The 15,813-nt window shown below is 41.1% G+C and overlaps 1 protein-coding gene across 2 annotated transcripts in view; it reads left to right on the top strand.

Annotated features, from left to right (window-relative positions):
• Window positions 1–15,813, top strand: part of ADAMTS2 (ADAM metallopeptidase with thrombospondin type 1 motif 2) — a 261,540-nt gene that overhangs the window by 205,568 nt on the left and 40,159 nt on the right. For both annotated transcript variants that reach the window (XM_040602875.1, XM_040602874.1), the window contains one exon: window positions 6,205–6,288. In XM_040602875.1, the coding sequence (XP_040458809.1) occupies window positions 6,205–6,288 (84 nt within the window). The remainder of the gene's footprint in view (window positions 1–6,204; window positions 6,289–15,813) is intronic.

The raw sequence follows: 15,813 nt of genomic DNA, 5'->3' as shown, positions 1-15,813 counted from the left end.
AAAACCTGAAAGCATGTCTAATTCAAGCTGTTAAAAAGAAAGTGATGATTGAATACTTTGAAGTAATGGTGCACCCTGTATTCAGAATCATGCTTCTTAAAATAAAAAGCATTTTTTTTAGACGGGAAGAATATTTGTAATATAGAATTGACTGCATTTAAAAAAACCTAAGTAATTCATAAGCACTGATACTCATTATTTCAATTCAGTTCATTTCGATATGTACACTTCAGATCTGAAGGAACTCTAAGAAGTTCCACAAATAACAAATGCAAATCCAGGTCTATTCATCTGAGCGACTTCAGCTGTCAATAGTTGAATCGCAGCTTGTTTGAAAACTTCAATATATGCATGCGAGTTAATTCCATGTTTTGACTGTTCATTATAAACCAGTAGCTGTGGCTAGTGAGAAGAACAGTTTCTAAAGAGGCCTCATGAGATTATTTCTGTTCATTATCTTAATTGCCACACTACAGTGGATGTTGTACTTGTGATTGGGTTTTGAGGAGGTCTTGCAGAACGCCCTCTCTGAACTCTTACAGGTTTTACTCGTTTTCACAGGGGTATTATTTCCAGTGTCAATTAGGTGAGCATTGCTCATTATTATTAGCTGGAATGTGCCTTAATGCCCTGTTGGACATAGCACAGAGCATCACACAGGTTTTGGTACCATCCTTGAAGTAGATGGTAGTTACAGATATTTTTTCCTTTACTCCAAATATCAACATGAACTTTAGCTGTAAAGGTTGCAGTCAGGAACTTTTGAGTTGTGACAGTGTGGTTTGTGTGATGGAGTATGGGTAATTAGTATCAGCTTTCAAATTTTGGATGCTTTTCTTAACCAAACCACTTAGATTTGAAGAGGTCATCATATTTATTACATTGAAACCATGCCCTTATCCCTTGTAGTACTATAATAAATGAATCTGCTTGATTATTTTATGATACGATAGTTGATTTTATTAAAGTGGTCTTGAGACAGTAATTCAGAAAAATACTGAGTCATTTGGTGCAAAGGTAATTTACAGTGTTTAGAGAAACTTCTCAGAGCAGTGGTTTGTGGGCAAGAATAAGGAGTTCCAAGAGCCTTAGGGAGGAACTAAGAAAAATAAATTAGTCATGAAGTCAGAAAACAAAGTCTATGACCTTTCTAAAGCCAAAGTTACAGTCGAAGATGAGATAGAGACCCGTAACATGAAGCTACCCCGTGTATTGCCAACACATCTGCTTTGGGGAATGTTTTTCATTTTGATCAGAAGCAGCTAACTTGGACTTGGTAACATCTACTGACTCTCACACCACGGAAGGTAAATCAGGACTCGGACCCATATTTGCATACAAAATGCCAGATTCTTATCTCCGCTTCAGGATGTACGTTGCCAAGCTCTTCTAAAACTGCCTGTTGCCTGTGGTTTTGAGCAGAATGATAGATGTTTTCCAAACCTGAGATCACAGTTTGACCTTTTAGGTTTCATGTGTAGGGTGTGCTTTCGTTATTCTTTTTTCCTTGTGACGCTCAACAAAGATTTCAGAAAAAAAGAGTTCTTCTCTGAGGAAATGAGGAAATGCCTTGTAAGGACTAGAAAGGGAGACTGAGAGCCCTGGATTTTGCCTGATGACTTTATATGTGACCATAGTTTATCTCACGAGAAATTGATGTAATGTTATTCCTGTGGGATTAAAATGAAGCTTTGAGAATGTTAGAAATGTTAGTTTGGGATCTTCAAAAGCATAAAGGAGGCGATGAGAATAAAGAGGATAGTGGCGTTTGAAGTGGGAACACAGAAAAATAAAGTGAGAGGGGAACACTTTTGGGAGTGTCAGATTACAAAACTTTGTGCTCAGTATCCACCATGACATTTCTGGTTCCTATTCTGTAATTCAAAACAGCCGTTTCTTACAGAAATAGACAATCACTGGATGCCCACCAGGCACTGAGGCTTTGCTGCAGATAATTATGATCTGATGAATGAGCTGCATCTCGGGCTGGGCTCAAACAATGGCTTGCCAGGAGCTCTGCCATCCCATGGGGAAGACATTGATGCTCTCCAGCTCCTCCACTATCGCTCTGGCAGAGATCCACATGTGGTCCCTGCTCCGCCCGAGAGCACGTAGCCATCGGTAGTTTCTGCAACAGTAGTTACATAAGGATGTTGGGTGATCAAAAAGCTGTCTAATTGGGTTGGATGGATCAGCAATTTGAGGTGACTGAAAAGCCAGATGCATAAACTGCATCTTGTATTGTGCCCTCTCCAAATGATGAGATATGCCCTCTGATGGCCGCTGTAGCTGGGTCAGATCCGTTTGAGGTTGATGGTAGCCAGAGGTGGAAACTGTGCGATGTCCGCCAGGGGTACGTTCTCAGGGAGCCTGGGGATGCGGTGCTCAGCCAGCCGTATGGTGCAGTGCATGGCGCCGCAGAGGGTGCGCCTGGGGACGAGTTCAGCCGCGATGATTTATGGTTCAGTGGGATGGAGCCATGTTGTGATGAAGTGGGCTGTCTTTTGCATAGCAGATACTAACAAACTTTGCAATGCTGGTAACTCCTTCAAACTGCATGAATGACTTTGCCAATGACTTGCCAAAATATGCAGATAATTCTCCTGTTGTGCATTGGTTTAATTAGAGATTCAGGGAACCACTTGACTTTCCCTGAAAATCCTGCCAGCTGTATCAGTAGGTAACCCACTCCACACTGAGACTAGCAAAACTGCAGCCTCTTTATTACTATTTGTATTATAGCACACTTCAAAATTCACTTGAGGGACTGGGCCCTGCTTTGCTCAATGTTAAAAACTTTACAGTGCTTCTTTTACTGATGCATCTCACAAATACTTAGCTTGTCTTTAGTTGGGATTTTTGATGTATTGTATGTGCTTACTGTGCTGACTTGAAACTTGCTCAGGGCAGAAGAATTATAAAATAAGCAGGGAGGGACAGAAGAAAAAAATGAAGTCTTTGTTTTTCTTATGTAGCACCAATCTGTGCCAACCTGATTTCTAAACAGAAACTTTAAATAGAAATGCATGTTTTGCTTTGATTGAAGTATCCCAGAAAAATAAACCAAAGTTATCCCAAAATAGTTTGTGAACTACAATAGCCTGATGAAAGTCTCTTTACAGTATTCCACCATGCTTTGAATTCTTTGAGATTTACCCAGCCTTCTTCATCACCCTCTATAAATGCTGAATCACTGTAGGACATCTAATAAGATTTAATTCATTCACTGCCTTCAGTTCAGGAGCTGTGATTTTGGGACAGCCTCTGTGTACTTTCTTTTCCTATGCAGCAACATAATTTTAGACTTACTGATCTAAGAACAACAGGAGATCGACTATGATTTTTCTTCTGTTGATATAAACCAGGATGTCCTACTGAAGTACACGGAGATGCAGTGCTGTAAAAGTACTATGTAATTGTTTTCACACCAATGTGTATTCATTACACAGACATCTGAACACATATATTCATTATATTCATGATAATTTCTGCTTTGAAACAAACATTTCAGCAGTTGTGCTGGATGAGAGCCTGGAGCTTTCTGATACCGCAGGTTGGTTGGTCATTTTGTGCCCTATGCAATGAACTGCGTTAAATTAACTTGCTTTCCTGTTGAAAGGAGCAGGTAGAAATTTGGAGAATCTGAGCTAGGGATTGTGGAGGCCCTTTTGGTGTGTGCACTTTTCATGCACATTTGAAAGCACAACTTTCAGTTGCTTGGATCTCTTATCTTTAATAATTTCCTGAAACAAATAGGTGCAATTTAGGCCGTGCTGAAAAGAAGAAAAGCATCTGTTTCAGTGTATTATCTATGTGCAGTGAGATACTTCTAGTAAAGCCACAGTTTGTCTTAGAGAAGGGCGCAGAGGGTTCAATTCAGCTGCTGTGTGAAGAGGGGTTGGACTCATCCTTATTAATGAAACCAAGACCCAGAGTTTTGAATTGACCCACTGTCTTGCAGAAAATCCAGTATTCCAAGAGAACTAAGCAGCTTTTTACAGCGCTTGTGCTTTTCTGTTCATTCACAGTTTGTTTGTTAGATGTCATTTGCAGGAACAGTCAAACAGTGTTTCAATTCTGTTCCATTAACGTTTTCAAGCCAAGTTTCATTTTGGCACGCAACAGCGATACGGTTGTTCCGTTACTCAACTATTGTTAAAAGAGGCTTAGGTTAAATTCTGGAAGTTAATGAGAGAGCGGTGTGCAGTCATTTGGGTTATGCTTTATGAACTAATTAAGTACTTATTTACAAGCTGTGTTTACTGTCCTCTATACACAGGAGTTTTTGTTTGGTAATAATTTCATGTATATGTAATTTACAGCCTATTTCAGCCTCATATCCTTAATGTGTGTGCTCTCTTCCCACTACATGAAGAGTGAGGCAAATTAATATCCTTGCCTCCCCTGACAACACGTAAGGGCCTTTTTCCTGGGTGAAAGAATTTTCGTGAAGCAATACGCATTTTTATGCTTTACCTCTTTATAATCTGTGTTTGGTAATGGTCCTCAAAGTAAAAGATATTTTTAAATACAGGAAAATAAATCTTATATAGACGTGTAAATAAATTATCTGATTTCCAAAGGTATTGTTTACAAAGCAGATCTGAACAGATCAGCAGCTTCTATGCTGTAATGTAAATAGTGGCCCCTGAAGCTGGTTGTAGCCATGGGTTCCTCACCCACCATCTTCTAGCCAAGGTTCTGCTCAGCAATGAGCAACGAGCCTGGATCCCGGGCATCCGACAGCACGTTCCCTAGGTGCCCAGGCAGATGCCTGCTCCTGGAGCGGCCGTCCAGCCACGCTGCCTCCTTACCACAGGCAGAGGATGCTCAGGACTTCCAAAAACTTGGGTTTTACCAGGCATAAAATTAGGATGGTATCCTAAAATATCCTAAAATAATGGATAAAAAATATCCAAAAATACTGATAAAAATGAATTAAAATTGACTTTAAACTGTCAGTGAGGATTGCTTAGCAAAACCTACACTGATGTATTTATTTTTAATGATTTTTATAGAGGTAAAAGACAGACCACTAAAACTAGGGCTGATGGAAGAAACAGGACATTATTTACTATGTTTCTAATGAAAGGTTTTCTGAAAGTTACTTACTAGCTTGTAGTAATGAATCTACTTTGTAGGAATAAATGAAATTTAGGTCCAGCCAGCAAAGCAGTCCAGTTTGGTGCAACCTTTACCAAGGGAAGGAGGTTTTAGGAAAGATGTTTGCCTTGCAGGGAAACTCATCTGCCTCTTCTAATTTGTAAAGCTAACCTCCTGCCGTTTGGCTGCGTCTCATGCAGTCTGCATCACCAAATACCCACACCAGCCTCTAACAGTTAATATTTGCCTAGCTTGCTGGTAGCAGTGTTTCCCAAGTAATCTTTATAACGTCCACATTTCATTCTCTACTTCAAATATTTACAGTTTTCTTTTCAGTGTTCCTGCGGTGATTTCCCCATGTGCACGTTCAGTTATGTAGCTCTAGTGTGAAAAGAGAAGACAGTTTTTAATTTGCTGGCATTTTGTAGCTTTTGTTCTGCTTGCAAAGTTTAACGCTGATTAGTTTTGACACACAATAAAGGCAGCCCATGTGGCCAACCACACTTTTTGAGGGAGGTGTATCCTCTTGTCAAAGTGTGATGTGATGTAATGGGTCCCAGATGGGGAGAGTTACAGGGTGCAGCTGAGCCCATCCAGCAGATGGCTCTCAGGAGAGAGGTCCTGTCCCTCTGCTCACTTGTCACCTTCCCCATGCACAGTCTGGCCCAGCAGAGAGCTCTTCAGGGTTTTGCTTGGATTACTGGGCTCTGGGCTGGGGACACACCACTGCCATGAGGTAGGGAGGAGCTGGGAATCTTCCCTCTTAGCATCAGTAGCTGTTGGATTAGCTCAGCTGCATTGTGTAGGTGCACTGTGATACGTCTAGGTATGCTTAGGCTGCCACTTAAATACCTGTTAATATGAAGTCTCTGATGATGTGTTGATTTTAAATGATCTCCTGAATTATGAGCTGTTGGGAGGCTACAGCAGAGTTTAGAAAAGAAAACATTCCCTCTTACATTGGTGGAATTTTCCCTGTTTTATGTAGAATCACAAAGTGATCTTTGGCTTAATGGCAGTGCATAAAAGGTACGGCTGTATCACTGCTTTCATAGTTCCTTGTTGCCAATACCATGGTTAAAGTGCTGAACTCTTTTGCAGGTTAATGAAATTTATCATGATGAGTCCCTGGGTGCTCACATTAATGTTGTCTTGGTGAGGATAATCCTGCTGAGCCACGGCAAGGTAAGTAAAGGATAATTTAAATAGAGGACATCGATATCTCTGAACTTCATTCTTTTATGAACAGTGTAGTTACTGGTGACATGTATCAGCTTTGTATTTTAATTCATACATTGTCCTTACCGGTCTATGAATATAAAGAACTTCTATGTTTACATATATTTGTTTATCTTTTGAACATCACATTTCAAATACTTTCAATTTCTTCTGGGTTTTCCCTGTGTCATTTTAAGCTGCTGCTTAGCTCTGGCAGTCTATCTTTTCAGATTTGTTTGAAATAATCCGTGAAACATAGTTAACATTTTGGTTCCTAAAGAAAACACAAGGTGTTGTGGTAGAACTGTATGTAAGTGACAGTAAACACAAAAGCGGTTCTGCAAGATGCTGAGGGCTACAGCCTTATTCCAAGAACTCATTTAAACTTGTGCCTAACATTAACGGGACTACACATGTGCTTAAAGTTAGGTGTGAGTTCTGTGGGATAGGGGCCAGAAGGCAGGAGCTCTGCAGATCAGGTCTGTAATTAAGAACACCAAGGGTTTGTTCTCCGTTTCTGTGGAAGGGGTTACTCTACAGGTGAAACTTGGGTAAAGAGGAATGAAATACTGAATGGTTTTCAAAAGTATTGAACTGTTCAGTACCTGTGTCCTGTTTTTGCCAAATTAACATGAAATTCCATGGAAGCAGGAACAGGGCGATGTGACTATGTTGACAAATGCTTTGGTTAAGGACATGCAATTTTAGTGCGCTCTCATACAGCAGCATGCCCAGCTGCTCAAAGCAGAGTGTTAAAATCTGATGTACCTTTCTGTGACTGGAGTTGCTGGCATTTGCATGTTCATGTAACAAACCTGGGTTCTGCAAGACTCCGTGTGTGTTCATGCAAGTTCCTGAAATGCTATCAGTGAAGAGCCAGCACAGATGGTGTCAGTGGTGAAGCTCCACTGACATTCACCAGTTTACCCTGCTCGATACCAGCGAAGAATTTTCCTCCCTGGCACAAGTGAGGGAGGTCTGAATTTTAGTCTGGACTTTGCTGGAGACCGGTTACTGGATTTGGTTTGAATTGTTCTGCTGGAGCTTCCCCATGTGGGAACACACCGATCCATCTCTGCCCTTCCTGCAGTGATATAGATGATGATGTAGTTACATGCTTGGGATAAGCTTAATCAGATGTGTGTCCTAAAATAAAAGGTAAAAAAGGTCACATTTGTCATTTTGTGATCGAAAGTTCATGGTGTAGTTAACATTAAATTACAAAATAATTGAAATATCTTTGTGATTGCTGCAATTTGAGGGATTGCAGATTGACTAATCATTCTCATAAAAGTAGTAGTAGCAGCCAGCAGAATTAGCACATGGGCTAGTCACTTCTTTGCCGTCCTTATTTCGTAAGTATTTCATAATTGTTATATGTGTCCGTCTTTAGCTCTACAGAACTGCACCAGTCTGAGCTCTGATAACGTCTGCCATTTTTCTGCTGGCAGATTGTAACTACTGTAGACCTCATTTAACCTGAAGAATCTTTATTTTTTTGTGAAGGTTTAAGTGTTGTCCATTGAAAATTTGAAAGTTATCAATCTCATATTAATCCTCTTTAGGGAGGAGAGTGGGTGGAGCATGAAAACCTTCACTACTTGGTGGGTCTTTGGCCACATCACAAAAATCACAGTTGCAGGTAGCACTATGTAATCTCCTTGTGGGTAGTCTGCTTCTGGGTTCTAGATCCATAATCTGCAGTGGACGACGTTTTAGTTCCTGAGTTATCCAGCTGGTTTCAGCAGGGCATAAAATAGAATAATTCTAGCATCACAAGCTTGCCCTAAATAACCATGAAGATAATTTTTCTTGCATTTCTGTATCTGATTCTTATTTACATGAAAGGCAATTTATGGCTTTCTGAAAAAAGTAAAATGAATGTAAAAGGTATCATTTCAGAGCTCCTCTGCATGGTGGTGTGGGGGCCTCCGTGCCCTGGCTGTATAAGAATACATTTTTTTTATGTTCATGTTTTTGAAGCTGTTGTTCAAAGGACTAGTACCAGGGAGTAGAAGGTGAGGAGGTTTCTCTTTGTAGGGTTGGGATTATTTAGCAGTGGAAAAACAGAGAGAAAAGGTGTGTAGTTCTTCCTTTCTGAACCTGTTCTGAGGAATTAGAACAAAGCCTTCAATATTTTACTGTCCCACACATCAGCACTAACAGTTTTTAGGAATAGATCTTCAAAGTGCATAATAAAAGGACGGGCATGTGTACAAGTTAAGGCAGTGCAGGAATGAAGCAGCCTGGTTGGCTTCACAACATGAAAATATTCTCCCAGTTTTGTTTGGGTAAGCATTTCTTTTGAAAGCATGTAGCTGGTATCTTCAGATTAATTTGCTTCATTGTAGGCAATTTATATATATTATCAAGGGTGCCATTTAAATAATCATAATAATTGCATTATGGTTCTGTAATTGATGAAGTATGTACCATCACCGTCAGGTTTATGACAGCACTCTGAGCTATTGCCAATTCTCCACCCCTGAACAGCCTTCTACTGTAGTGTGGTTTTCTTTAAAAGAGGATTATATTACTTTATACAATATGTCATCTGTTGATAAGAATAATACGGACAATAATACTTGGGTTGCATAGCAACCAGCTTTTCAGTGGTTCTTGCTTGAAGGTACTCTGCTCCTTGAAATGTACTTTTTTAATATTTTCAAACACAGGCAACCGTACATCCAAAAGTTTCAATAATTTCAGTAATTGCATTAATTGCCCTGATAAGATGAAAAAATGGAAGATGTTCCTTGGTGATCACATGTTGAAATGACTTCAGGGGCAAATTCAGAAGAGCTGACATGGTTTTACTGAATTAGGACTTTGTGTAGGTTATCGCCTCCGGACTTGGAGCGAGGGAACGGCAGCCAAGGCGTGCCAGGCTGGGACGCGGGCAGCGTGCGCAGGGGTAGGCGGACTGCAGCTACCAGCCCTTTCCTGACTCCCTACTTTTCTCTTAGCACTTCAAAATGAACAATGCTATCTGACATGCCAGAGCAACTGATGTGAAGGCTTTGACCATGCCCGGCTGGTGCCCGCTCATTTATTAAAAAAGAAAGTGTTCTGCAAAGGCTGCTCCATGTCTGTGGTGGCTTCAGAAGCTGCCAGGCATTCGTCTGCTTTTCATTACTTTGACTCCCAAAGTCACAGGCTTTTTTAATGTGATGGGATACTGCAAGTAAGTAAACAGGGTACCTGTGGTGTATTTTTCTTCAAATGAGAAAAGTATGAGCTGGCTTGCTTCTGCCTTCTTGACTTCAGTAGTAGGAAGATTGGTTTCAAATTTTGGAAACTGTGGATACATTTGAGATGGATATAATTCCATGTTTGGACAAATTATTCCATTTAGACCTATTTTGGTTCTAACGGCTCTGTAATCCAGCTAGCTGTAGAATACTCAGGGGAATAAGCAAAGCAACCACTATCACCAAGTGCAAAGGAGATGGCAAGAGATGAGCTGAGGATGGATTAAAAAAAACCCTGACTGGTTATTATGAATTTTGTTTGGAAACATTTAAATCCTGAGCACTACATAAAATCCTCTCATCGCCTCTTTGAGGTGAATGAATAAATATGATTATTCCCGTTTTACAGCTAAAAAACTAAAGACGTTAAGTGTTATTTTCCAAGGCCACACAGAAGGCCACTGGCAGGCTGGGGATAAGACCTCATAAATTCCTGGCTCCAGCCCCATGCTCTGTCCATCAACAATGGTGACTTTGTGTGCAGATGAGCTGCCCTTGCACAGCGGCAGAGAAAAGCACATGCGTTAGCTGGGATGGGTGTAATTAAGGTAGTTATTAATGAAAAAAAAAAGTCAGAAAGACTGTTGCAGGAACCACAGAGGTTTCAATAAATACAGCCACCTGAGGATTTTTGAGCATTATTTCTTGGGAAATGTGAATGTGGCAGGGCAGGACACCGCTGAACTCTCCGTTGGAGCCACATGCACAGCTTGAGTCACCCATATTCCGACTGGAACAGGGTGGGATGGGCTGAGGGATGCTGTGTCTGCTCTGCACGCATCTGGGATGGCAACCATTAGGGAGCAAAACCCCACGTTAGCGATGAACGAAGGCTGGCCCCAGCACAAGTGGTTGTACTTGGTCAACTTGAAAGAAGAACCTGACCATGAAGGCAGAGGGCCTTTCAGAAAGATTAGGGGAGGGAAGAAAAACCGAATGGCTTTAAGATGGCAGTTCAGGAAGAAGGTAGTATGGGATGGATGCCTAAAATCTCATAGGAGAGGGCTGTTCAGCTGAAAAGGATTTTTCAGTTGTTTATGTCTGAGGTATTAGCAGAGCTCCTGTTGCATTCATTTGGGACAAGATTTTACCTTCGATCTTTTCATAAAATGGTGCCCTCTTTATCTCTGCCATCTGACCTTTTCATGTCTAAGCTTGATGCAAGCAGGGAAGATGTTCTCTGCTCAGCCAGGATGGAAAACAGTGGTTTGGTCTGAGCCAGGTTTTTCTCTCTGTTTCCCAGAGGGTGGCACAGGTGACACAGCTGGGATGGAAGGAGAAGTCAGGTTTATCCCTTAAATCTGGTGTTCATCCTTAACATTTTGCTGTTGACCCTGACTGGAGGGAAAGGGATGGGTGCTCCCCTTGTCTCTGCTTGTCCTGAGAAGACATGAAGACTGGCTGAGAGTAGTTGTGCCTGGCAATGCAAGGAGTATGTTAGCTGTACGTTAGGGCCATAGAATAGCTGTGCTTGGAAGCACGGCTGGCATCATCTAGTCCAACCTCCCTGCTCAAAGCTAGGTCACCTAGAGCAGGTTGCTTGGGACCTTGCCCAGCTGGCCTTTGAATGTCCTCAAAGGCAGAGACTCCACAGCCTCTCTGGGCAACCTTTCCCAATGTTTGGCCACTCTTACGGTAAAACTACAGTAACACTCCTGCATTTAAATGGAATTTCTTATCTTTCATTTTGTGCCCATTGCCTCTTTTCCTTTCTCTGGATACCACTGAGAAGACTCTGGCTCAGTCATCTTCATTCTCCTCCTAATAGATATTTATATACATTGACGAGATCCCCCTGAGCCTTCTCCATCCTCTCCTTGTACTAGAAGGTCACTAATGTGAGTTGAGTGTCTTAGTCTTCCACTGACATTGGTAAATGACCCCAGCCTTTGGCCATCTCCAGTAACCGTTTCTGCACAGGCTAAGTTGCAAGGCCAGAACCTACATACTACAAAGCATTTTGGCTGCTGTTCGTATTTTTGCACTGTTTTCGTATGTCTAGTGTGGGGATAAAGATGAGAGGAGATACTATCACTTTTGGGTTTTATCTGGGTAAATTGTTGAATTGGCTTATTTATGTATTGGACTCAAAGCTTATAATTTCCCAGTGTGTTTTTTTTGGGACCTTGAAGACTGTAGAGCTGGCTGATAGATAAACAGTACTTTGTATTCCTGATCTGCTTACATTTATACAGAATTAGAGACTGAAAAATGTTTACAAACTGCTGCCATAAGAAAGCTGTACAAATCCTTTGAATGCAAAATGACAGTGTGCTGAATGAGTTATTTTTGTTAGTTCGGTTGCCATGGTCACTCAATAATTATATTTATTTATTTATTGCTTGTCTTGTTCAGGATGAGGGAAGAATATGTAAGATCTAATCGAATATCCAATAAACAGTAGAAGTGCCAAGTAGAAGCAATGTAAACAGTGTGTTTTGCAGAGACTTTACACATTCAAGAAGGGAAAGTCATATGTTAGATTGTTTCCCAAATATGCACATTGCTATGGTCCAACTTTTGCTGCCATGGTTTGAAGCCTAGCGAGTTAAGCGCATTTCTCCTTCTTCTGGAGCTACTGAAGAGCAGCAGAGCCTTCTCCGTTGGTACTCTTGGAGCACCACCTAATGGATGAGTTAGGAAAGGTCCTTTTCCAGCAAGCTTCTGACCAGCCTAAATTTCTTACTTAATTCAAGTACTTGCTCATCAACACCATCGCGAAGTTGTACCCAGTTAAGCCAAATGGCAGATGAATAAAACGGCCAAGGAAAGCTGCTGTTCTGTGTGTGATACCAGTATGTCTTTCACATGTATGGGCAACGTGAACGTTCTTGAAAAGTTTGGGTAGAATATAGACTAAATTTGCAGTTTTCTTCTAAGTAGCTTTGAAATTGTTAAAGAAAAAAAATCGGCATATTTCTTACTTGCCAAACAACCTCCACAAGTATTTGAAGGACCTTCCAGTCAGCTTCATAAATGATGGTCTTTGTAACAGAGAAGTGAATATCACACAGATAACTTCCCAAAAGACAAGGCACGTAGCAAAGAAGGCTCAGAGGCTTCTGGATCTATGTAGTAACGACTTTCAACCATTTCTTACTGCCCTGCTCAACCGCTTTGTACAAATGGTAGTTGCAACTCCATTTTCTTCTGTTTTTGTTTAGGTTTTTTCTGCTGCTTCCATCTAAGAAGGAAGGCAGTAGAGAAGAAATTAAGGCAGAATCGAAAAAGAAGAAAATGGAAAGGCTTTAGTAGATGCTGCATTTCTGAGAGCAAGCATCTCAGCTGGTTCTCTAGGGCAGAATGTCCTCGTAACCCTGTGTGGTGTCTCCTCGCCTGGGGGATGTTCTCCCAACTGAGGCCTTCCCACTTCTTGGCTGACATCTCCATCTGTTTCCATCAGCAGTTCTCTGAAATGCCCACGGATTTTTTTGCTTTTCTTGCTGTGAGAAGGAAAGTTTCTCTTTCCATTGGCAGTTTTCCTGCTGATCAGCTGAGTAATGCTCTCCACAGGCCTGCTGTCCTGTTTGGAAAGAGGTCCTTCCCAGCCAGGTCTGAGCTCCCAGCCAGCTGCAGGACCTGTGTCTTCCTGACAGTGCGAGCCCTTTGCTGGCCGACAGTAACACCTACACCTCCAGATGCAGCCTGCTAGCCCCCAGACTTTCTCTGTTTGCAGTCTGACAAAGAGGGATTTTACCTTTACTTACAGCCCGTATTACTGTACGCAGTTCTTCTCTTTTCCTCCTTCTCCTTTCGCTTCATCCATTCGGTAAGGGGCTGGGCCTTTCTGAGTCTGATGAAAGCTCCCCATTGACTTCCAACAGAAAATAATATCAAGTGTTATCTGATATCTCTATGAGAGTAAATTTTTTGGACAACATCCTTACAAAACATATTACATCTGCCCTGTCTAATAACAAGCTGTGCCTGGTCCCATGATTTCCTAAGCTCCTTCCTTGCAGGATGACAGTGTTTATCTGTGAAGGCGAGGCAGCTGGAAAAGGGAATAAAAATGCAATATAAAGACGTGTCTGGCTCAGGAAATCTCTGATCTAAAGACCACTGGAGCCTTGGAAGTTATTTGGAGGAAAATACTACGTTATACTTGCACTCCTCTAGTTTCCTTCCCGGTGCACACCACTGCCTACTATCAGCAGAGGACTGTGGCTGATGTGGTCCGTGGGCTGAACCAGAGCAATTGTGAAGCTGACTCAGACCCTAGAGTGGCTGTTCCCCGGCCACGCAGTACTCACTGTTAGTGCTGTTGGAGCCTTTCTGATTCGGAAGTCCTCGACAAATTGCAAAAAGTAGGAATTTGGGGCAAAATTTGTTGTGAATCAAGTGGGTTTCTCTTTTCAGGCTGCTACGTTACAGTGAAGGAAGATGAGGGATTAGCGGGCAGATGATTTGAGCGCTCAGTGGACTTTAGTACTCAGCAGGTAGACTGAGTTTTTCCTCTTACTCTTTGGAAGTCCTCCTCACTGACACAGAACCTCGACTTGCTATTTAGATCTGTAGCACATAGACGCTTAAAATAATTACTTCCTACTGGATGCCTTGTTTCCCAACTTAGAAGAGCAGTAAGGCTCAATTTTACTTGCCACATTTCTGATGCTAAAATTGTGTCATTGGCAAAGAAGTCAAGCCGTCAGCTGAAACATGTTTTATAGACTTGTGCATTCTCAGTTTCCCCTCTTATGCCAAAGGGATTTTCCTCATTTTCCCCATTGTGTTGGAGGCAAAAAAAACCCCCACAATGCTCCACATTAACCAGTTGGTGCTCCTTCCATTTGCCTGAAGACAAACTCTGAAATCACTGTTTTGATAAATAAGCATTGAGATGCTCTTGGACTAAACCAGTGGTTTTGCTCTCGGAATTGACTTAAGTATATGGTAAAACCAGTTGTTGACTCATGCCAGATGCCAATGGGATGCCCGGACGGTGGGAGCTGCTGGGTGCGCTGCGGCAGGCTGGTCTGGCAGACTTGCTGTTCATCAGAAAAGTGCTGCGAGCTGCGGCATTGTTCATTCAGAGACTAATCTTTCACTTCTGTGCTGGAGTCCACCCGCAGGGTTTCAGTTTAGTGGGAAGGGAAGAGGTGATATATGACAGAGGAAAGCTGTAAAACAGTGGTTATTTGGAAAATAATGACTTTTTTATATTCTGTGCTTGTTTACTGATCATGCAGAGATTTCTTTGAAAATATTTGGATACCCTTAAATAAAACACATGTTGATAGTGTGTATTTTTTGTTTGTTTTCTGATCAATGCATCTTACACAATGCAGTGATTTTCATTTGGTAGAAGGTACAGGAGGAGGTCATTATGAGACAAAGAACTATTAGCAGATGATACACGTGACTTGAGATTTCTCAACTTCATTTTACAGCATTCTTTGCTTTTTTCAATCTTGCAGTAAGATTTCTCACAGAAGTCCTTGAAGGATTGATTTCTTTTGTGAAGCTTTGGAGAAATGAGAACAACATGGAGATGATGTAGATTGGTTTTTTGTTTGTTTGCTTGTTTGTTTTTGTTTTACCACTGATGGATGTTATTAATGACCTCAACAATGGTAAAACCTTATTTAACTGAATAGGATTTTTGCTTGAAGAGCCAGGATTTTACCCTGTAATAGTCACTCAAAGTTTGTTTAAGTCTGTTCTTATAAATATACGAAGATGCAATAACGGTACCACAACTGTCCCACCATTTAAATACAGTTATTTCCAAGGGAATTATGGCTGGAAGCAGTATGATCCAGCATGGGATTATGTTACAACTTTTTTATTCCACAGTGGTATCAGAATCCAAACTGTGCCTCTATTTGGTTTATTAATTTGTTTTTCTGAACATTTGCAGGATTGTAATATTCCAGTTTTGCCAAAATTAGACCTCGGTTTGGCAGACTTCTTTTCTTTTTTATCAATTCCAGTTGTTTTTTCACAACCCTTTGAGGATTTTCTTTTTCATGTAGTCAATACTCCGTGTACTTCAGAATGCGCTCAATTAGAGGACACGTCAAATACATCTGTATTTAAACACAAACTATATTGCTTCTCTTATTTTTGGCCCAGGCTAGGTTTTGCTCTACATTAAGTATTTTGGAATGACAAATGCTTACAGTACAGTATAGCATGTAAATTGTAGTGGTTTGTGTTATGATTACAGTGTTGTCATGGAAATACAATTTTTGCAAATGAAAAGCCAGGGTTTACATATGTAGTTCTTACAAATCCTGGA

This window comes from Falco naumanni, chromosome 8 (assembly GCF_017639655.2).
Source record: "Falco naumanni isolate bFalNau1 chromosome 8, bFalNau1.pat, whole genome shotgun sequence".
NCBI lineage: Eukaryota > Metazoa > Chordata > Aves > Falconiformes > Falconidae > Falco > Falco naumanni.
The sequence above is the reverse complement of the archived record's forward strand: the minus strand, read 5'-3'. Positions and strand labels throughout refer to the sequence as shown.